General features: G+C 43.3%; 1 protein-coding gene across 1 annotated transcript in view; it reads right to left on the bottom strand.

Moving 5' to 3' along the window:
- LOC149298993 (jumonji domain-containing protein 1C-like) overlaps positions 1 to 24,140 on the bottom strand; it is a 105,716-nt gene that overhangs the window by 12,599 nt on the left and 68,977 nt on the right. The window contains exons 4-11 of the mRNA XM_089486814.1: positions 12,731 to 12,836; positions 10,442 to 10,566; positions 9,532 to 9,675; positions 9,005 to 9,185; positions 6,826 to 8,504; positions 4,542 to 4,708; positions 2,241 to 4,453; positions 104 to 305 (exon numbers count right to left, since the gene is read on the bottom strand). Of these exons, the coding sequence (XP_089342940.1) occupies positions 104 to 305; positions 2,241 to 4,453; positions 4,542 to 4,708; positions 6,826 to 8,504; positions 9,005 to 9,185; positions 9,532 to 9,675; positions 10,442 to 10,566; positions 12,731 to 12,737 (4,718 nt within the window). The 5' untranslated portion in view covers positions 12,738 to 12,836. The remainder of the gene's footprint in view (positions 1 to 103; positions 306 to 2,240; positions 4,454 to 4,541; positions 4,709 to 6,825; positions 8,505 to 9,004; positions 9,186 to 9,531; positions 9,676 to 10,441; positions 10,567 to 12,730; positions 12,837 to 24,140) is intronic.

Raw genomic sequence — 24,140 nt, 5'->3', positions numbered from 1 at the left:
GAAAAGACATCAAACAAGTGAAGACTCCAACCAAAATGCACTACTAGAATCACATTCAAAATACGTAACATACATGGACTTTTTTTTGGCGATCGGCACTTACCTTCGGAAGTAATAAAACCTGCAAAAAACCGGCGAGTGGGTGGACTCTTCCCCCTTTTTGGTACGGATCAGTCGGCATTCCCTACATTTCTGTAAATTTGGCCCAATCTCACAACAAGAATCATCCTGTAGAAACGACTCCCCGGTTTGCTTCAGTTTCTTAACTTTTCTCCAGTCTTTTAATACTGAACGAGGTATGCCAGCTGAAATCACATCGACACAAAAGGGAGAGAAGTGTGAGAAATACACAGCAGTGAGTATCTATGTGTATCAATGAGCATGACAAGCACTACGGTACAGATGTCAATAAATGCTAAAACATAACATTTACCCCATACATAACTCTTAACATTTATGATACCCCCTTGTGAATTTGGTGATCTCTCCCATACAACATGAAGATAGCCAACTAAATCCATAAATCACTGGAGCATTCTCATACTGATAACCCCAGCCAAGTTGTCCTCAAAAGACAGGGCAAAGATCAAATACGATGGGACTTGTGATACACCGAAGGCTTATGCGATCTCATCTTACTATACGCGTTGGCTACAAGACTCCGAGACCAATGTGACAAATTGCGAATTCTCCAAAAGCTATTTATGATTAGGCTTTTGTCCAAGGAATTTCCTAAAACTATATATATATTTGTTCATGTGCATGGCATCTATGCCTCCCATCTCTCGGCTCGCTGCTCACTGCGACCTTGCCATAAGGTTATCACTAGCGGGTCAAAATAAAATTAGAAGTAAATCAATGACACCCTTCAGACAGCAGCCATATAAATAAAGGGGGCAAGCGACCAGATAGATTCTGTGCCAGTAACACTGATTCTGTGCCAGTAACACAGACGCGGAAGGCTTATTAAATCTAATACAAGCACCAGGAAACATGTATGCCGGCATTCTCTCGGGGAACTGTATATATTTACAAGCTCATAGATCGAAACTAGCTCGAAGCTCAAGCTACATCATGTGGTATACATGGCTGAGATGGTTCTGCAGCCAGAGAAGACTCAAGTTCTAAGGGGTTCGCTTCGAAACGCAAAAAGCAAAAGTTGGGTTTGTTCCAATAATGAAAAGCGAGAAGGCGAGAACACGATCCCAAATTGTGACTATAGCCATCTCGCCCTTACGAGCTATTTACTTATAGTGCACTCGCTTATTCTTTTGCGCGGTTCTTATGTCAACATCTTAATTGCAAGCTCAGTAATCCGATTGCCCACGGAAATGTTTGAAGCGTGCTTACAGTTCCAGCTACGCCGAGGTTCGGAGACATGCAAAACATCGCCTGCAGTAAGGAAAACAGACCACAGGATAATTTCAGGCCACGTTCACCTTCAGGCAGTCAATCCTGCTATAGGAGAATGACTGAAATGTGGCAATGACTTTTCTGATGATGCAATCGGAGACTTTTATAAATACCAAGCCTTCAGTTTAAGATTTAATTGCAATTCCCAAAACATCAGAAAAGAGAACAAATCTGCTTTCAATGTAATCAGTGCAGTTCAGCTATGTTTATAAAAACATAAGTATTATGTGTTATTAGGAAACCTCATGAAAGAATCAACTATTAATCTTAAACGGGAGACAGCAGAATTTAAAGAAATCACAGACCAGGAAGCCCTGGCTTCTGTATTTTTACTGTCAAGCTGGCTTCTACATGTCTACACAAATCTGCCCAGCACTGACTACATATATAGTGAAGACACGCGCGCCTTTTGTGTTTCCATCTCTGTAGCTGCATCGGAGATCTATGGTTCCAAATGAAGGGACTTTTTATATCTCAACTCAGCGGGGCAAACAATGCCTAGTAATTGCTTTCCTCGTTCTGCGTCTATTCAACACACATGATAAAAAGCTGAGCTTTCTAATGGAATGAATAAACTTGTAAGCAAAGGTAATCAGTAAACTACTTTGCCAACTAGCAAAAATAAGATGTTTTTCTTATAAATTTGTAATTCACATAAACTTTCCACCTCTTAAGCTTTGGAAAGAGGTTAAAAGAAGGACCTTCGGAGTGGACCACTGAGGAATAAAAGAAGAAAGTGGCCCTCTGTATAAACACACAACAAACGCTCTTGAAACGTGGCAGGAAAGCGCCTGTTGGTCGGAGCCGAGATTCTCACACATACTTACTGCTGTTACTATTGCTCTGTAGCTTCAGTTTGGTTTTCTCTTTGGCACTCCTGCTGAGAACACCGTTGGGTTTTATTTCCTCCTCTTTGTCTGTGTCACCTTTTCGCCTCTGCATATCATTTTGCTTCTTTTTGTACGTTGGCTTGGGCTGTCGTTTCAGCCTTTGTCCCGACTTGCTCTCACTTTCATCCGAGTCATCGCTTTCGGAGCCGGATTCGTAAGTCCTTTTAACTCTCCTCCTTGTAAGCCTATCTTGATTAGGAGACTTGTCATCATGCGTTCGAAGGTCTAGGTTATTTTGAAGCTCGCTAGAAGTTGAGGCTATCAGATTAACGGTACAAGGCTTAATCATTTCAGACACAATAGCGCCTCCTGCGCTTTCTGTTTTATTAGTGTTTTTATCTTCTTCCGAATGTCTAGTAAGCCAAGCCTTTTTAAGTTTGGTATGGTAGTTTGGCTGGCTGCACTGGGAAACTTGCCCGTTGCCTACAGAGCTTGTTGTGTTTGTGGAGCTGCTGGTTGCATTGCTGTCTGGAGAACTTGAGGTCTGCGAGGTCAGATTTTTCATAGCGTTTGTTTCCGTATCGCTGACATTAGAGCACTTTAACTGAGCCGCAGCCAAAGCCGCCTTGTGCTTTTTTAAATGGATAAAATCACTTGAAGTAGAATATGCAGCACATGGTGGAATCGTAACACCCGTCTTACCCCTTACTGTGTTGATGGGAAGAATGGTGGTATCTCTGCTCTCTTGAGCTTGTGCAGCTGCCTGGTTTACCGCTTTAGAACTAGTGCTTTCTATCACAGTACACGCCGAAACAGAGCTCGACAACAAGTAGGTTACTTCTGATCCACTGCAGCTTGAAACACTTGTGGTTGTGGGGGCAGAGGTGGTCACGTCCGTTTTTGTACTGCACATTATATTGGTTCCAGGTGCAACTGAACTGGGAAGGCTGTGTGTGGGGGCGTGAGAGCTCTTCTCGAAATTCACATGAGTGCTGTCTGAGTTCATAATTGGCTGAGCAATTCTTCCAGTCTCCCGGGCTTCCAATGGTTTTAAACAATCCGACTGATTTATTCCAGCTGAGGCTCTCTCGCCAACACGCTCCTTTGAGAGCAACTGACTTACTGGCATGTTATCGTACTTCATGCTCGAAGGTGGGCGTACAATGACTGATGCCGTTGCAGCATGCGCCTTCACATTATTTTTCTCTGGCACCCATCCTCCCTTGTTTGAGTTTTGCTTATCGCTGGCCTTCCAGGATTCCTGAACACTCCTATCTGAACTCTTCTTATACGTTGCCGATGCTTCTTTAGGCTCAGGTACAAGAGTGGGAGGTTTCTGAAGCTCCTGGATTTTGTTCCCTGTGTTTACTGGCTGTACTGGAGTTAGTGTAGGTGGAGAAAGGTTGCTGTAACCGGCATCTTTTCTGTCTAGACTGTGATGAATTGGCGGGTGGAACACGGGTGCTCTGTGAAGGGCGGGCATGCTGCGGAGTGCATTGGAAGATGAAATGGACAGCTGGGTTGGACTTCTACTATCGCCTCTGAAAGAAGTAATTGTATGAGTTGTCAATTGTTGAGGCAGCTGCTCATTTACTTTGCCTGTAGATACCTCTTCAGGCTGATGTTTAATCAGCGGTGGTGGCTTGGACAAAGAGGACATATACGAGTTAAGAGTAGAAGAATTGGATGAAGAAGGGCTTGCCCTCTGCTTTTCAGAGTATACGTTTACAGGTTCCTTGGATGCGAACGCTCTAGGGGGATCATTTGCCACGCTATTGGACAATGTGGTAAAGTAGTTACTTTGCGGCAGACTTTGAGCTACAGAATTCTTCATTTTGTACAATTCTGTTATGGGGCGTTCCGCGTTATTTTCCTGTTTCACCACGTGGCTTTGCGGGCTGCAAGACACTACAGGCGTCACTCTCGAATAGCCCTCTATATCCGCTTCCTGTGATTTCAACTTTACAGGAAAGGAAGAAGAGTCAATGTTCTCCTGAAGGATTCGCCTATGTTCTTCTTTGTATTTATTATTTCTCTCCCCTGTCTCCTGTGCTGGCCTCTGTAATTTAGCGTGGCTCAAAGGATCCATATAATGTCTATGTATATGGCTGTCTTTCCCAGGTTGTGTTCGGCTGTGTTCTTGCTCAGCCTTTATGGGTGCTGTAGTAATTGTGCGTAACGGCTCACTAAATGGTTTCTTCTCGGTATCCCTGTTCAATAAAAGTGAGAAATTAGATTTTGACATGCAATCAGGGAAATATCCCTTACAGGAAACAATTTTTTAAATGTTTAACCTACTCTTTATGATGGTCCGTTTGCTTAGACAATGGGGGACTTGAATGCGTAGCCAGTTTGATCGGTCGGTGGGGATCTGCACTGGATGGTCGTACGGGAAGATGACCCATTAGGAGTCCATCTGCCGAGGTCACAGGGGTAGGCTGGTGTAACCAAGGACTCGCTGTGTTCTTTAATAGGAGGAAAAATAAACGGTAAGAAATAGTCACGCTTTATTTACGCATTATACAAAATTTTGGTTTTTAGAAACACCAAATGTCACCACATATCTATTTACAAAAAAGTCACAAGGAAATAGCAGACTTTGTTAAAACAGCAATAAATATATAATAATATAATTATTATTACTGTCCCCTCTCAAAGAGGTTAACTGAAGCCGTCTTCGTCAGACAGTCCATGTAAATCAGTAAAATAATGAACCAGCCATTTCTGCAAGAATACAAATTTCATTCTCTTCCCAACAATGTTTAAACAACGTAAGGAGCTTCATAGTGACAATTCTTGGCATCTTTGGTACTTGTCACAAGTACAAGGAAATAACTGCATACATTTTTAAACCTAAGTAGCAGAAGGTAGTCTGAATTACTAAGTTTTGGGGGTATTCTGCAGGTTTCAGGCAGCATGACATACCAGGAAAAAAGAAGGCTGAGTGTTTTACAGTTGTCAGATGCTGGAAATATTGGGTCATGGACAGAAGGCAACAGTGATGAACACATTTATTTTTAACTTAAAAAACCAAGGGGATTTTTTTCTTCAGCGCAAGAAGCTATGGCGACAGGCAACACAGGGAGAAATAAAAGCAGCTCATCAGAAGGATACGGGGGAAGCACTGCGCTCCGTGTTACCTCCTAACGTCCTACTGAGGAAAGATTCCAGCTACAAAGCCACGGCTCACTGACCTTAACGCAGCCTACTCAGCGGCTGGAGGTGACGACAACATAGGAAGGAGAAGCAGAAAAAGAGGCGCTGGGAAACAAATCTCTTTAATGAGGCTGAAGTGGCAAAAACCTAAGGGGTTGTAGTGTGTGATATGCTGCCCCCTACAGGTCCCATGCTCAGTGGCTCTGGGTAAAGTTCTTTCATGCCACTATTCACATACACTACCACTTCACTCACAGACCACTCACCCTTTTCCAGCGACGCTCAATCATTCATTTGGTTACTTAATGACATAATGTAGGACAGTATTTTAGCAAACTATACAATGAAATCAAATGCCATTTACACAATCTATTTACATAAAATGCACACATGGAAAATGTATGTCCTAAATGATTCTAGCCAAGGTGTTTACATTGGTCTGCTTCACAGAAGGACGTCATATCTGGGGAAGTCTGCGTGCCAACTTCCATTAGTGTTCCATTTCCCAGTCTCCTTAAAACAACAGTCCGTGTTCAGGATATTAGGCACAGACCAACATCAATCAATACCTTTCCCAAAGAGCACTAAATGAAAGGAATGGGAGACTAAAAAAGGCCTCTCTCTCTTTTATGAGGGTCTGATCAATTGCGAGATGTAATATGAAAGTCAATCTGCCTCCCAATGGAAAGGAGAATAACGCTTTCAAAGCCAATATGGCTCTATATTCGCTAAACACAGTTGAACCAGATTACTTAATATCTATAATCGCAGAGAAGGCAGCATAAAAAATATAAAAGCTTCAGCCTACAGAATCTGGTGAAGAAGCAAAGACTCTCAGCGACATCCCAACACTAATATATCAGGACAGTCTCAATGCCGGCAAATGTTAAAATGGACAAGAATGGATACAAACTCTCATGATTTGGCACGTGAACGTTCAAATGTAAACAAAAGACAATAAAACTTCGCAAGTGGTAAGGTTATAATACAATATTTACAAAGAAAAAAAAACCTGAATCACCCAGTAACAGAATTAACGGAATACAAAGCAGCTAGGGAGTTGAAATAAAATTTACCACCGCTTCATCACAAAAGAATAAATGTGAAAAGGAATGCCATGTTTGTCGCGTGCTATCACGCAAAAGGGTAAAGTGAACCAACAGGTCAAAAGAAACCTCTTCTCTTCGCGGTTAATATGGATAGTGATAAAAATGACAGGTTTCGTACAGCATAATTACCATTATCAGTACAATAATAGAGGGCTGACTATATCAGGCGTCAAACCAAGACCCGCATTTAGCGGTGACTGCTGTCGCTTTTAACACATTGAGTAATAACAGGCAAAGCTTGGAAAGGCCAGGCTGTTCTGCATGTAAGCACTGCCTCGGTTTACTTGGCTGAAGTTTAAATCTTAAAGACATATTACCCTTCTAATCGCAGCCTCTGCATTCACATGGTTTTCTGGATGCACCCATTTTGAAGAAGGCAGACCAAGACTTGAATAGGCATGGCTTCCATTCGGATACTGCCAGATAATCGGATAAAGTCCCAACTGGTTATACGAAGCTGGAGGGTGAGCCTGGCCAAGAAGATGAGGAGGCTGGTGCTGTAATATTTGCTGTTGCTGCTGATGTGCGAGTGCCAGGTGGCTAAGGCTGCTGGCATGTGCGGTCTCGAGCTGCGGGTGACCTCCGAGCAAGGAAGCGGGAGGCATACCCGACAACACGGTCGGAAGCAAATGAGGATGGTGAACCGAATGGTGAGAGGAGCTTCCGAGAGGATGAGCGTTCATCGCAGACATAGGCGTCTGATTTGCTGAGGACGTCAACAAATGAGGATTGGCTGTTAGTGCTGGATGATGGCTGTTTGGAGGTAAACATGCTCGATGAGCCGGAGGGTGGAGGGCAAAATTGTGCTGGTGCAAATAAGGAGACATGTGATTGGGAGCAGTCTCTGGTCCAACAAGTGCTGGGTCCCTGTAAACTGTAAAATGTTCATTTTTGTCTATAATAAGAGGGCTCTTCGTAGATTCGATGGTACTCACTCGTGCAGCTACTGGATGAAAGCTGGACCTGCGCGTATCACAATCCAGTTTGCTCAAAGGTCGTACTGTTCCAGAACCTTGACTGCTATGATAATTTAACTTATGTTTTATTGTATCTGGAGAATGAACAGACCGAGACTTCACAACATCCAGAGAAGAGTTGAATTTAATTTTACTAGAAGAATCGGATATATGAGGTTTTGCCTTGAGAGCGTCTATGGACTGTTTTTGAAGCCTCTTCTGCTCGTCCGTTAAAGAAGTGCTGCCCATGATTGGGGTATGGTGTATTTTATCTCTGTCATTTGCCTCCTTAGTGGGCTGGGGCAATTTTAACACCCCCGAAAGTGCCAGTTCTGCTTTATTATTAGCAATGTCATTCCAGCCATGCTCTGAAGCCTGCTTCTTGGAATCTGAAAAATTGACATTGCCAAACGAGGGTTTCAGGTCGGCATTTTGCACGTCCACCTGCGGAGGAGCCTGCAAGCCGAACTGACTTGCACTATTTTCCTGGGGAACTTTCTCGGAACTGTTCTCGCTATCTAAGACAATAGCAGTTTTGGGCGTGGGGGGCTTGGCAATGGCCTGCTCATTCCGCAAAAACTCTGTAGTGCTGTTTTTCTCCCCCACTTTATCTTGAAGATGCGGTTTATTGGAATTCTGCTCATAAAGTGCTGTCTGTTCAGAGACAAGGAATTGAGGCTTCTCCTCCTGCAGCTGTAAGTCGGCTGACTTCATTCTTTCTGCTTCTTGATGTATTTTATCTTCCTGTATTTCATCCCAGGGAGAATGCCTATCTATTAGAGTCTGTTCCTCGGCTCCCTCGCTACTTTGGGATTTTCCTTCGTCTCCATTTATCTTTGAAGTGTTCTTGCATTTCAACTCGTTCTCAGAATTCTGCTCAGAGGAAGAATCTATTATCCTTTTATTTGAGTTTTCTGAGTCGCTGCTCTCAGAGTAGTCAGAAATATTGTCCGTACGCAGCCTTTTAAGAATTAATTTCTTTTCGTCCTCCTCTGGTTTCCTCCTTTTGCTGTGAAAATGTTTGTTCCTCTTTAGGTTTTCTGCAAAGAGAAATACAAAAAACATTTACAATCTCACGGCGTCGGCAAAGTAAATTACGTTCCCACATTTATGTTCCCTTTAGCTTTTAGATGTGCTATGGAGGTGCTCCTCTCATTCGCATGCAGTGTCATGACTCAACTGGTTGTACATTTGATGCAATCATCATACTAGCCAAGAAATGTTTTCCCAATACTACACTAGTTTTATGTATTATAAAAATAAAACATGATGGTCCATTGGACAAATAACATAGTATTATAAGAATATCAAAATGCTCACTTTTGACAGAGATTAAAGAAAATGACACCATTTAACAAATAACTTTCTGCCTTGGTTTGCTGAATTTAACAGCATTGTGTACACACTCGCTGACGTGGATGTTCGGGATATATTGTATGTTCCTTAATGCCATAGAAAGCCTTATATAATTCATTATGGGCTAAGCCATCTTCAAACAGACCAGTTGATGGTCACACAGGTGGCTTAGTGCGTTTCATACCTGGTCTACCAGTTCCATCATATCTCTCTTCTTTAATGCGATCTTCATCAGGCATGCTGCTGTCGGATCCCTTTCTTTTGTTTAAGCGGGCATTTCTGTGGTGCTGATTCTGTTTTGAAGTGGAGGTTTGAGAATTCATTGCTGGTCTCGGACTATTAGCTTGTGCCCGTGTATAATGACCCTGCAACAAATAGAACGCATATTGTTTAACAAGAACATTAAAGATAAACAAATGAAAAACGGTGTTTGAGGATCAAACGACAGCCCAGCACAAAAAATAATTATATGACGTGTGTGTGTGTGTTTACGTACACACACTCATATCTACACACACTCTCTATAACAATCCATCATCCACTCACACTCATCCCCACTGAAATCTACAAAAGTCTAGATAAACAGTTTAATAGAAATATATGCTTACGTGAAGTTACTATCAGTGCCTGAGACCTCAGATAATGCTGTACACCCCCCCCCCCCACAATTTTATGGTTTTCAAAATACTGTAAGGGGGAGAAAATACTTACATGAATTGTGTTACTGTTCTGGTTTAAGCGAGACCTACGACGAGATGTGATTCCGATATTTTCACCTTTTAACAGAGAGTAAACAACATCATCTAGAAAGGTCATCTGAACCATAGAAGGGTCAACATTCTGAGGCTCTAGTACCTGGTGGAAGAAAAAAGTCATACATTGTACATACGGTCAAATGTTAAATAGAAAAAAACAAACAGCGGCAACAGTCAAAACCATAGCTAACATATACTAGCATTTCGTTCTGAAAAGAAAGTAACGAAATAACTTCACGGAGACTTAAATCCCATCACTTTCATCCGAACACATTCTTTAGGACAATTAGAACAAAATTCACACCAAAGCATTTTTAGTGCCAGGTCCACTTGAAAAGGGGAATGGAAAAAAGGCTTTTGGATTTTTCAGTAGCTCATGATAAGAAGTATGCTAGTTATTAAAGAATCTACCAAATAGGATGTGAAGAAATGTGATAAATGGCGGCCCTGATTCACAAATCATGAGATGACAGCTGACAGATCCCGAGCGTCTTCTTTGGCTGGTAAAATGCAAGATTAAAACTGTAATACATGACTGACCGTGCTAAGCTTCACTAAATATATATAGCAATAGCAGTCACATGACAGGCTTCCCCGGATTCATTTAATGTGGCTTGCTGCACTACTTCCACTGGACATATATTCCAGGTATCTACTACCCTTTCTGTAAAGTAGCACAGAGCACAGTATTGTGTCATCGAGAAGGTGGGGATTTTAATATTAAAATTACCAGGCTTACCGACTGCCTCGAAATACGAATGGAAATCGTGGATTGAATTGATCCTTCGTTCGACTTGCTGATAGGCGGCAGACATACTACGTGTTTGGGGAAAGGATCAAGGTTATCTATGGTATCTCGGACTCACCTGGTCATTCATAACAATCATAGTGCGGGTGAAAAGGTCATGGTGAGTAATTATCCCAGTGAACCACTGGGTGGCAGAGTCCTGTCTGTACACTCTCACTCGATAGCCGTTTAAGGAATAAGGACCTACAAAATAAGGCAGAGAAAACATTTAGACTCTGGGAAATCCATAGATCCATCGACATGATCCCAAATATTAGATCAGCAGACGGTTACACTACAAGATACAAAGTTCATTGAAGCAGTCTCTCCAAAGAGGTCCTCTAATAGCAGAAGGTCAAAAAATATGGCGCCCCCTGCCCCACAAAAATGCCCAGATGGTATTTATTAAAACAACGCATCAAGGGAATGTTTTGCTATCTCATTTAAAAAGATAGCAACCATACATGCATACATTAATGCAAGTCCAAAGTATAGAGTATAAATACTAGCCCAATGGCTAAAATGCTATTATTCCAGCTTTCTCGCCTCGCGACACGGACCCCACAAATAACGAAGCTGCGCAATCATCACGCGTGTCATTCCTTTACATCTGGCCCTTCAAGCCACAGGACTGGCATGTTAGCGGCAAGCCAGGTGGAGCAAAGAAAAAAAACGTGAAAACATTACCCCCTGCCGAAAAACCTCCCCGGGGAGATCTGCCCAGTTATAGGAACCGGCAGGTAACACAAAAGGCCGTCTCAAATAACTGAACTACCAGAAGAAAAAAAAATCCTCCCCGGCACTGAATACAATGTCAAGTATGCAGGTTAGGGAAGATATGTGTGGCATTCGGTCATGTCCATCCCCCACCCCTTCCCTGCAGTAACTACCCCCTGCCTCCTTGATCCAGCTTTGCCCTCCCCACCTCCAATAAGTCTGGTTCCCATGTCTGTTAAAACAATCCAGAGTCCGGGAAGCGCGTAACATCCTCAATGGGCCGAAAGGAGGATTCTACGGCAATCAGCACTGAGAGGACAAATGTATGGAACGCCCCGCGGGTTACGGCCTTTGGTGAGGCAGATGTCATGTCACACCTTGATAACCGAAATCTAATTTAAAGCTGCTGTTCCACCTACTGTGCTGACTTTAAGACATAAGTAAATGCAGCCCTGGATCGAGATTTCCTAGTATTATTCAACGTTCAAATCATTCCCGGAATCATTAATTCTGTAGTCAGGTAAACTTTTGCCGTATTCATAATGTTTCTGGGGCTGCTGGTCATTTGACGTTACAAGCAGGCAAACGTAGGTTGTTGCCATAGAAACCGGCACAGCTTGAAGGTGACAAATACAGCAGGGCTTATTTGCGTACCACGCTACACAGCCTAGCTAACGCTTTATCTAAGGGGGCCGCATCTTGAAAAACAAATGTTTAAAACACAACCACACAAGTGATTTCAGGGCCTGAGTACTAAATGATGCTTTAATCTTAGTGTTAAGAATATTCTTCTTTTGGACACATCCCCAGTGATTGGGGTTTGAGGATGGTTGTGGTCACTTGTGAGATTAGTGAACTAATACACTTGAAACCACTTCTCTCTTGTAAACAACGTGTGTCTAGAGCCACATGGGGACACGCCACGCTGAAACCTGAAGCCAAAGCCAACAAACTAGAGAGAGCAACACAGATCTCTAAATGCTAAAAACAAACTCCAAACATGCTTTTTCTTTAACCCGTTCAGTCCCCTTAGGACATACCGGTTCTTCCTTAAAACCTGTGCCAAGAAGCCTTTCTTGGTTGTATACTTTGAGACGTCCTGACTTTGTTGCCGCAGTAGAGACATCTCCCTGCCGCTACACAGGAGATCAGACAATTTAACAGCCTGAAGTCACCCCCGTCGGCAAAAGTCAGTAAAGCTGACCTCCTGCCAACTGATCATGAGTTGCGGCCAGCGCAAGTACACCAGCAAACATGGAACGGCCAATCACGAGATCGGCATTCCCTTCCGGTTAGTACCAGTGCTGACACCGACCAGAAGTTCACGCGAGAACAGAAGAGCCACAGTAGGGCTCTCTTATTGCTCCCCCTGCTGGCTGATCGCACGCATTGTGATCAGCAACACAGTTTTTTTGTTGTTTTTTTTTTTTTAAAGTGCCCTTTAGGCCTCCCACTGAAATTTTCTTTAAATTTACTACCTTGAAACCCCTTAAGCCAATAGTATTAAAAAAAAAAAAAAAAAAAAAAAGTAATACAGAGTAATACGTAAAGCATGGATATGGCCCTCTTGAACGTGTCCAAAAAACACCGCTAGCCCTCCTGCACCAGCCTTTGCATCCGTGGTCTTAAACAGAAGTCTAAACACACTTACCTTGCATAAAAATCTCCTGAACTTTATGTTCTTTTACCCAGGCCTTCACCTCTTCATGAAGCTGGGGGTTGTCCCTGAGAACTGGATTTAGACTGTCCACTTCATCCTGAAACACACAGAAGCGCTACGTTTAGCATCCTCATAAATACTATAAATGTACTCGCACCGGCAAGCGGCAGCAGCGAACATCAGACAGGAATTTCTGCTCCATATTTAGTCCTTGAATTCAGAATGCAGACAGTACTCCGTCCAAACAAGAAAATCCATGTATTTTTAGCATTGAAAATAAAGACCAGGCAAGCCACACTGCATAAAAATTATTATATATATATATATATATATATATATATATATATATATATATATATATATATAATTAGTTTTACTATTTATATGACGTGCTGCAAACCAAAACATTCAATATTCATATTACTTAAATAACCTTTCTGCCGATACGCTGTCAATCACCAACCAGGAGCTGCTCCATCCACACATATTAGGCCAAGAACTTCTCAATATTAGAAAAAAAAACAAAAAAAATAAACCATGGAGATGTGCCGCTACTTTACTTACAATTCTAAACCAGCGGATATCAGAAAACAGGACACACTTGAAGCTTGTTTTGGTATAGCAACAATACACTTGTCCTAGCATCCGGTGACTATCGCCTATACTTAACACGGCATAGGAAACGCGTCCATGTATGAGCAGCACAGGAGTGATGGGAGTAGTCCTAACACTAGTTTAGGTACGAAATTGGACTATTCATGTAGCAAATTAACCGGCGCCTTATTGTTGACACGGATTAAGTGCTTCGAATAGAGTAAAGTAATAAAAAGACAAATGACAAAATAGCCAATAAACAGCCAGTCGTGACTAATTCCACCGCATCTCATCATAAACGCACCATATTATCATCCTAATCATTGTCCGCGAGATAAACAGACAGCACAATAATATAAATAAACTAAGCTGGATATGTAATATAATGGCTACGTATGTAACACCGTTTCTAAGTACTGTCAACTTATTTAATAATCACTATGCATTCCCGGCACCAAAAAAAAGTTAAGTTGCCTGCCTGGCTCCTAAAATAAACATACTTTTGTCAAATCCTTTATGGACAAGCATTAGAAATAAATGCATTTATTCTCACTTTTCCCCTTTGCAGACACAGAGAAGTAAAATCGCAGCCACACAGCCTGAAAAACACGTGAAGTCATCAGAAGAAAGCGGACAATCGCTGGGCTTTATCCAGTGACAAGAAACAGATTCCATGGCGCTGTACAAAGGGTGATCTCTTTAGACTAAGAGTTATCAGCTTTCCAAGTACAAACGCAAACATTTTCCACAGTACGTGGAACTAAAGGGCCACCAAAAACATGCCCAATCGTAAAATGCAGCGATATAGCTTTAATAAAAATAAAAACAGAAGCCAACACCCAGGCGGCATCTTTTGCACACTTCTATACTGCAAAGATCCCACGTGTGTACACAAGAGCCCGCTCCCCCCTCCCCACTGACAGATAAAGCTAGCAGATGGTTTATGTGATAAGACGAGCTGACCCCGTGGTCCTTGTGAGGTCACTCTGACTTCTGAAGGCCAGAATTTCATACAGAAACCACAATTTTGGCTGCGAGAGCAAGCCAGGTCAACAAAAACAATTTACGGTTGTGTCCAAAAACACAAGTACACCTGCATTCGGGTGAGATGACGCGAGACAATCCCTCACTCCCCAAGCTCAACAAAAATAAAGCCGGTGCGTGTCGCTGATTCATTCGCACAGAGGTTTCTTCTTCTTGCCCGGGGGGGGGGGGGGGGGGGTGAATGCGGCTCCCGGTAAATGGGAAGTGCAGATATCGCATCGCTTTCGTTCTAAGCCGCCTTGTGATTTTGAGATCAGCTCCATAGTGAAGAGGCTCCACGTTAAAGATCTGCCTCGTCTTCCCAGCTCTCCTCTAAGCGTTTTGCTGCCAAACTCATTCATTTCTTGCTCTTCGGAGACCCTGCTTGTCTGTAAAGCCGGCGAGAAGGAGTGGGAGAGACGGGAAGTGTACCTTCCTAAACACTGAGCAGATAAAGAAATATTTGCCTTTGTGGTGCCGCTGGTTAAATGTCGGGGTGGAGCAATAACTTTCACGTATCAAACTATTATTGATGTGGCTCACATGGAAAGTAGCTACACAAATTGCATCCAACGACAAACGTGTCTGCCTTACAAATTATATTTAAACTGAAAAACAGATGCAAGCGACACAAGTGTACTTGAGACTTTGTTTTAAGTGCAAGAAACAAACCACAAGCAGAGCCGGACCAAGACCAAGTCTTCTACACAATTCGAATGCCAATGTAGGCTTAGATCTCTTGTGCATGCGTTGCACCAGATTGGTGGCATTTTCTGGGACAGGTACTGCTATAGAGAGGTAATCATGTGGAGTGGTATGAAGGCCATGTTTGACTAATGATAACGACTGAAATACCCTGGAGGGGCGAGCACCTCAATCACATGACAAGCTTCTGAAAGCTGGTACTTCTGGCAGGACGGGAAAAACAAACAGCACTTGTTAAGAAATCCCTAATGTTGCAAACATCACCGCGAGCGCGGCGAGAATTATTAACTTACACATGATTCATCCCGGGATGGGTTTTACTAAGCCTTGAACTCCAATTCTCAGTTCATTGAATGTGTATACAGCGGGAGGTGTAAACTGCAGCGTTCTTCAACGCTAACCAGGATCATGTATGTTTCACTGCCAGCTCCAGTATGGCACAATTATTCCATGTCTACAGGCTAGTTCATCTATGACCATATAAAATGTTTGGCAAGATTAGCCAATTGCAAACTCAAACGTCTACTGTGATATATTTATACATCGGGCTTTTATCAGTGTTATTTTATGACATGGTGAAATCACATTCTTATAGTTGCTGGCCTTGGACTTCTCTCATCTAAGCACGGGATCCCCCGGGGAGCGCCCTAACCCACCAGTATATCACACGTAGAATCTCAGAATCTGATGGCACAGAAGAACCGTTCAGCCGTCTGCTCATTTTTCTTGATGTAAAGACCTTAATCAGCCCTTGGTCTTGTCTTCAGGACAGCCATATGCCTTTCCAATGTATGTTTAAATTCCCTTCCTGTAACATGTATATTTATATACATCCACACACACGCCAGGTAGACGTGAGCACATAGTAAGTGTGTTTGAGGTCAGAGCCCCACCCCCGCATCTGCTCCTTGTTCTCAGCGAGTAATTAGAAAGCCTCAGGTAGCTTCCTGGCAGGAAACGGCCCACACATCGCCCGACTTTCTGCAGCGCTGCCCCTTTGTTCCACTTTTCTCAGTGGGGTAATGAACCCACGGGCAGTTTAGAGGGGGCAATTATGTACCATATATATACCGTATTTGCTCGATTATAAGACGACCCTGATTATAAGACGACCCCCCAAAATCTGAATATTAACTTAGGAAAAAAAGAAAAAGCCTGAATATAAGACGACCCTAAAGGAAAAAAGTTTTACCAGTAAATGTTAATTCATGTAAACTATTTTTTTTAATAAAAGCTATGATTGAGAAAAATATTTTTTTTGTTTTTATTTCTTGTATTTTCCAACCTGTCCCCCAGTTACGCACATCTGCCCCCAGGCTTGCCACTCCAATATGGCACTGTGGCCCATGATATGCCTTTTAACCCTCTATATGCCACTGTGCCCCATGGTATGCCTTTTGACCCCCTATGTGCCACTCTGCCTCCAGAAATGCCTTATACCCCTATATCCCATTCTGGCATTTAGGGGGTTAAAATGCATATTATGGGGCAGAGTGGCATATAGGTGTATAAGGCATTTCAGGAGGCAGAGTGCTCTATTAAATGCCCCCTTAACGCCACTCCAGAAATGCCCTATGCCCCCATTTAACACACACACACACACACCCTATACCCCCATTTAACTAACACACACACACACACTCTCCCCTCCCCTCCCCTCTCAGCCCTCTCTTACCGGTGCTTCCAGCCGGGGCAGCGGGTTGACGTCGCCTTCTGCTGCAGCCGGAAGGGGGTGGAGTTGGCAGCGGGGGTTTGTATCCGTCCGTCGCGTATACTTTCCCCGGCTGTCAGAGATCAGAGTTCCCCGCACCGGTGCGGGGAACTCTGATCTCTGACAGTCGGGGAAGGTTTGCGCGACGGACGCAGACAACCCCCGCTGCTAGCCACACCTCCTTCCGGCTGCAGCGGACATTGTCTACGCGGATCGCGTAGACGTCAACCCGCTGCCCCGGCAATACAGCAGGAAGCACCAGTAAGTGTGTGTATGATGGGGGGGGGGGGGTGAGACAGGAGGATCCAGGTCCCCTGCAGCGGTGCGGGGGATCTGGATCTTAGTCTCCTAATCAGACTCTATTTGAGGTCTGATTAGAAGACGACCCCGATTAGAAGACGAGGGGTATTTTTCAGAGCATTTGCTCTGAAAAAAACCTCGTCTTATAATCGAGCAAATACGGTATATATCTACACATACCTACCTACATACCCACACACACACTGCAAGAACAAGTAGCATAACGTCCATGGTAACGCTGGTCTATCTAGTCCTGACCTGGGGGTGATTCAGGTTTCCTCCCGAGACAATATTACTAAATAATTACTGTGAATAAAAATGAGCAAGATGCCAAAACCGGCACGTTATTAAACCGTATAACATAGGGCAGCAGAAGCGGAACTGGCAGCGCTGTCATCTGGCACAAAGTTATGTTTAACATGTACCAATACAACGTGCTCTGACATTCTAGCAGCCAAATTGAAACAAAATAATGATGCTTTCACAATATTTTAGAGACGCTGATTATTTAGAATCCGGAGCCTTTGGGACCTGTCTGTACGCTCCAAAAAGCACGGGTTTATTGAGCTCGACGGAGGCTCCCGGCCAATGGAAAGTGACAGACGTATAGTCGCGGACCCCCTTCCCCCGCACTCCACACACCTACGTCAACCAAGTCTGGTCTTCAGGATAAGAGGACAAATTCCCCAAGAGGATCCGCTTTATTTTTAGTAGAAAAAACGACTTGTTTCATCATTAATACAGCTTTCAATGTTGATAACGAGCTTAAGTTATTGTTGTACACCACAGTGTATGACATACTTGGCGCTGTACCTCTGAACACATGCTGAACCATACTTTCCATAACTGATGTCACATAAGCGAGGCTTCAACAGTAGCCAGCTGGTTCTCCACATAGTGAAAACCTTACGAATTCTGGCACAACAGGTGCCTCGGGTACAATGCACCCCAGAAAACCAATTAATGCGTTCAGACAGCTGTGAACCCGTTATCCCACTCGCCTGCCAATACAGACACCGCAATTATTCCACTCGCCCGTAAGACAAAGACCGCTTGTTATTACCGTCACAGCACCAGGACCATCAGAATGCAGAGAAATGCTGGAATATTAACGGGTTTGGATGCAGCTGTCGGCTCCTTCAAAATACCTCTTGAACCACTTAATTAACGCAACAACCAGTTATCTGCAATTCTTTGGCCTAGGTGTTTGGCCAGAGCTCAATTTATATTCTATTATATATAATATAAAAGTCACCAACTGCACAAGAGGCTTTACCATTAACAAAACACCATTCTTATCACTTTCATTCTCCTGTTTATATAGCATTACTTTATATATTATATATTTTATATTAGATATTTATATTTGCGTAGATGAGACTGGCCAGGCTGACTGTTCCTGTTTACCAACGCACGGTAAAAACGGGAATTCACTTTAATTTCTGTTCCGTTATATTGTAGGTTTAAGTGATGAGGGTCACAGAAGTGTTACCGTCGCGTGACGATGTGCAGAGGAAGGGCAGCAATGTTTACAGCACGGCTTTCTTTTAATTTTTGATGCAATCTGCCAGTAGATTAACCAGAACACTCATTAACCAACTGGCATGCAAGCGGCGGCATGCAATTATGTTACTCATTATCTGCGACAACTGCCAACAGCCACGCCGACAAGCTTCATATTCCTCTCCGGAGCCGACACCACGATGAGGCGATTTACAAAATGATGTCATCCTTCGCAGCGGAGTGTGACAGCATTGTAGAACTTTCTCCACTTCTCCGCCTAATTTACAGGCCATCCGTATTTCTTCAGCAGGAGAGCTATATGAAGATAATTACACCGAGCTGCGCCCTGTAACCGGTAACGAGCACGCCGATCTACATACAACACTAAAAACAGATCCAAATTATTCTCACCGCCTTCACTTATCGGGCACGTTGACTGTGCTTTTTTACTTGAATTAATGCAAGTCCCCACTATGGGTTAACCATTTCATGCACTCATACTGAAATGTACCAAGAATAAAAGGTGCTGCTCCACAACACGCTAAACTCTAAGCACATCTGTCATTTTCTTCTTTCTTCTTAAGATTTAATCACAGAAAACGTACTATAGAAGCCTTTTCAGTTTCCAAAAGCAACAATCTATCAACGCTTGCTTTTGGGTAACATAACAATTAAGTGTTCCCGGCAAGAAATGATGAATGGTGCAAAGATTTGACTTGATTGAAGGGTTATTTCTGGGAAGGGTTTATGCATTAAGCAATACTAGTAAAGGTTTCTAATGCTGTGTTTAATCAGACAAGGGTTACATTCAGCCCGGTAGTGAATACGATCGCCTCTGACTGAAGGCCTCGTTTGAAAGGACATATATGTGACAGCCGGGATTTGGGGGTTTACCGCGTTCAAAGTCTTTGTAAAGGAGCCTTCCCTGTCGCTCTTGCTCTAGGAACAGAACAGTGTAAGGGAGCATAAATAAATGAATACCAACCAGTGTTTTATGAAACATGACTACGGCTGGATGGAATTACTGTTCCCAGCAGATGCCTGGCCTGGAATCAGCATTCCGCGCACGCACACTCGGAACATTTCAACCGCAGCTACAGAGCACATCTCCTCTAAGCGATTACAGCTGCCGGGGTTGGGTTCTCACAGGGCTTTGCAGGAGAGGTAAAGCAGACCCCTTAGACAGCGTTTGGTTTAAAAAGCCAGTTTAAACAACCTCTCCCCCCTCCCCACCACCAGCATATCAAAATATTACCCACAGGGACCGTCTGTTCCCGTCTATAAAAGTGACATCTGAATAACCTTGCTATACAGCGACAATAAAAGGGGTAGAGCTGCACATACTCTATGGAACTTGAAGCCCATGGCGATTGTCCCCTATTAAAACATTTAAATGCGTGCAGCGGAGATGTACCAAGGAGACAATTCGTTCTTTTCTAAATGGTAATGATTGTCATTAAGCCTAATTTAATATCTGCCACAATCATCTACAAACGGCAGCGGTGCAATGACCAAAACAACGCTCAAGCGCAGCACTTTGATTGGCGTGAGGCTGGCACGGCCAGATTACACTGTATCCCGTCTACGTGCTCGGATCTGGCACTAAAAACAACCAACTGATCAGGGCTCAGATGATTTTTTTTTTTTTTGGTGCAAGACAATAGAAATATTATGGTATTTTTTCTTATTTCACATGCTGTTGGGTTGCTAGATATCAACATAGCACGAGAATAAGGGATTCATTCAAAAAGGAAGGGCTGCATTGACTTTGAATAGCCATTGTGCTGCAAATTAGTAGCCTCCAGTAAAAGCCATTTGCCTGAAACCTGCAAAGTCTCAGGAAAGAGACAGTTCAAAGAGACAAGAGACACTGATTCTACTCAAGAGTCACTGCCGGGGAGCTGGGCACCTGCTACCATCTCGCATGTCACCGGAAATCACCGACCACCTACTCCCCTCCACCACACTGAGAGTTCACACAAATAACCCCAAACACCAGGGGTGGGAACCGAGCTAAATTTAAAGAGACAGTTGCTCGGCTCTTTTAAAAAGGTGGAGCGTAAAAAGTAAACAGACTTATCATGAAAACAGACCTAGAGATGGAAAATGCTAAACCTGGAAACAGATTTCTTGCATGAAGGCAGCGTCTTCCCCAAGACTGCTAACAGAGTGCCTTGCTGCTGTGTATGAATGAACGCATATATTCAGTCTTTTTAACGTGGCTGCCACACGATGCACTGCGCCAGGCGGACACAGCAGAAAGTAGATTCAGTTGATGATGTATTGGCGGCCAAGTAAAAAGAGAAATGCAATTTACAAACACAGGCGCGTCGTAAGGCTTGTTTCACAGATAAAATACCAATGCTATTGATATAGTTCTGCTGAAGTGACACTAACCACAAACAAAACATACGACAAACATTTCACAGTTAAACTAATGGGCACGAGATGAATGAACCTGATCTACGTACAATTCTTAGTAACTTAAAGTTATTATAAAGGCCAAGAATGGATACTACTATCCAAGAGAAGCCACCAGCTCTGTCTAATACTAATACCAAGCCAAAGAACTGACTATTTTTCACACTGACCTAAAACAAACTCACCAGTGTTTAGCATGCTAAGCAAAGACGTATTATAGAGCACAATGCAAAAGGCGTTAATGTAACCTTAGTAAAACACCCGGTTATCCTGCAAGAGGACAATAAGCCGTGAGAATAACTGCAAAAACCAGAACAATCACGGTTTCACAGAACATTGCGGGATGCAAACAGGTACAATTAACACCACCTTATTTATTGATACATTTAATAATCCTTTATACTGACGCAAAGTTATACATGCCAAATAGGATTTAAAGAATGAGGAATACATATGTAATTTACATTGTAAAAAATTAAAACAAAGCCTGGCCCATAGGTCATCATGCCTTCTAAATATATTAAATACAACTGCATATGTGAAAAGGAACAGCCATAAACATAACATAAGAAAAGGAGAGAGCGAGAGCGAGAAGGAGAGAGCGAGAGCGAGAAGGAGAGAGCGAGAGCGAGAAGGAGAGAGCGAGAGCGAGAAGGAGAGAGCGAGAGCGAGAAGGAGAGAGCGAGAGCGAGAAGGAGAGAGCGAGAGCGAGAAGGAGAGAGCGAGAGCGAGAAGGAGAGAGCGAGAGCGAGAAGGAGAGAGCGAGAGAGAGAAGGAGAGAGCGAGAGAGAGAAGGAGAGAGCGAGAGAGAGAAAGAGAGAGAGCGAGAGAGGAAAGGAGAGAGCGAGAGAGGAAAGGAGAGAGACAGAGAGCGAACAAGATACATTTTCAAAACGTTTATGCTTTAATGTATGCTTTATAAATATAAATGCACAAACCAAAGACTTTCTATAAGCGGGGAGACCTGATGACACCGAATAATTCAAATATTCCCGCAACAGATCAGGCATTTTTTTTTTAAAAAAGAAGAAAAAAATCATAACATCAGCAACATTTATCTTCCGGTTGAAGAATTTTAAAGCGATGCTAAATAAAGCCTCGTCCACATTCCATGAAATACTATTTTTAACGTGTGGCGAGCCCTCTGCAGCATCGATAGAGAAAATACCAGTCCTGCAAACCATTCACACAGAAGTACCGATCCAAAAACATCAAAAACCCCTCTTCCATGATGCGCACGGCGAGCACTCGATAAATAAATGTTTGTTTGCGGTCACAGAAGGATGATGCTCTACGTAATGTATCAGCTGAATGGGTTAATGATAATGTTGAGCCGGTATAGTCTGCATTAAAGCGGAGCAGGAATAGGCTTTAGAATTAACATGCGGGAACGAGCACATGAAGTTCAGCAATTCAGAAAACCAGCCGTGTGGAGGCGGGAAGCACGTCCATCATGTCAGTGTGTTTCTTTCTTTTCTTGGGCTTAATGGTTTAATGGCCCCTTACTGACAACAGGCCACTTGATATGTCCTTCATGAAATGCACTTGGAGCCGTGTCCAAGCCAACCCCCACCACAGCAGGAATCCCAACAACCTGGAGAAAAAGTACCGGATAGAAGACCATCCCCTCGTGAAGAACATTGTGTACCTGGAACGGAGTGCGGCAACAGACTCTTTTGAAAGGAGTTGCGTGTATTTGATGTATTCTCTTAGTTGCAGTTCACAGCTCCGCTAGCCAACGACGACTTCGGCTTATCAAGAAGCCAAGCAAAAGACCCAATACTTCAACAAAACATTAACTAGGAGGCAGATAACACTACAAAGACACACAGACCTTGACGATGCGGGAGGTGAGACAGAAGAGAGACAATATCTTGGGGAAGTGGACATCTAAGACTGCATCAACATGACAAATAGAGGTACAAAAGGTAAACGCCTGCATATAACTCGGAGAAACCCTAAACCCCTGCAAATCTTGCAATCCGCTCGACCTCTCTTAGTTTGTGGCTTACGTCGTCCATGTTGTAGAGCTTTAAGGGCAGTACTCTGTAAGTGAACATGCAACGTTGGACTGCGACACCACCAGCTATAGAAGTGCCTCGTACTAAACTACTGCTTTAGTTTTCATGGCTTCTTAACGTTCAGTAAGGTTGAAGTCCAGTGCAGCGGTGGGAATAAGGGAGGCATTATACCGCCAGCTGCAGGGGTGACTCAAATTTACAAAAATAGCCTGCTGAAGCTGCCCATGTGTTCAGCGCTGTGTCACAGCATGCCTGGTGTCTGAAACATATGTCTAGTCTATGAACAAACTCAATCGAGCCGTTCCGAGAACAAGTGGCCGACGAGCGGCTCAGAAATTCTGCCTCAGACGTGCCCCGAGCCCTGGAAAGTCGAGCGTCTCTATGACCTACTGTGGGATTATCAAAATATAGGGTGAGACCCAAATAAACGGCTAAGAATAAGACACAAACACTGATGTCCCGTATATCTGTGAGTACGCCATATGTCCATATTGCAGAGATTTGGTCACTTTTAACCCACCGTAAGCATGCTGTGAAAGTCGCATGATCTAGAAGATCTCTCTAAAGATTGAAATTGCCTAAGTGTCACGCGGTAAGCCTGTGATATGGTTCAAAGGCCGCATTTAAAACAGCCTGCACATGCAAACGACGGGGCCCGTGTAACCATGGCTAATGAGCCACAGTCATTGCGGACATGCTTATATTGACTAAGAAGTTCTTATGCAGACTCACATATTTCATGTAAGTGGCCAGAAGCTACTAATAGAGATCAACCTTCCCTTCCCAGCTAGTTTTATGACCCCCATACATTAAACATTTATAGACTGGGGTTTGCCAAAAATAGCTTTCCAGATGTTGTTCGGCTAAAATGTATACATGATTCTGATTCAGCCTTTAGGCAGCGCAAGACCGATCATCCTGGGAGCTCAACAGTCATTTATCAACAGCTTAGATATTTGCCGACCCTGATACAATCCAGTGTCTACACAAGCGCATAGTAAATACGTGTGATATAACACATACACAACTCGGGAGATGCCTCTTTCCACCCCGTTATGAGCCAATTATCTCACGTGCGATGCTGAAAGCATCAAAGACAAAACACGGGATTTTAAGGAATTAG

This window comes from Sceloporus occidentalis, unplaced genomic scaffold (genome assembly GCF_023333645.1).
Source record: "Sceloporus occidentalis isolate IW3139 unplaced genomic scaffold, rSceOcc1.0.p SCAF_30, whole genome shotgun sequence".
Taxonomy (NCBI): domain Eukaryota; kingdom Metazoa; phylum Chordata; class Lepidosauria; order Squamata; family Phrynosomatidae; genus Sceloporus; species Sceloporus occidentalis.
The sequence above is the reverse complement of the archived record's forward strand: the minus strand, read 5'-3'. Positions and strand labels throughout refer to the sequence as shown.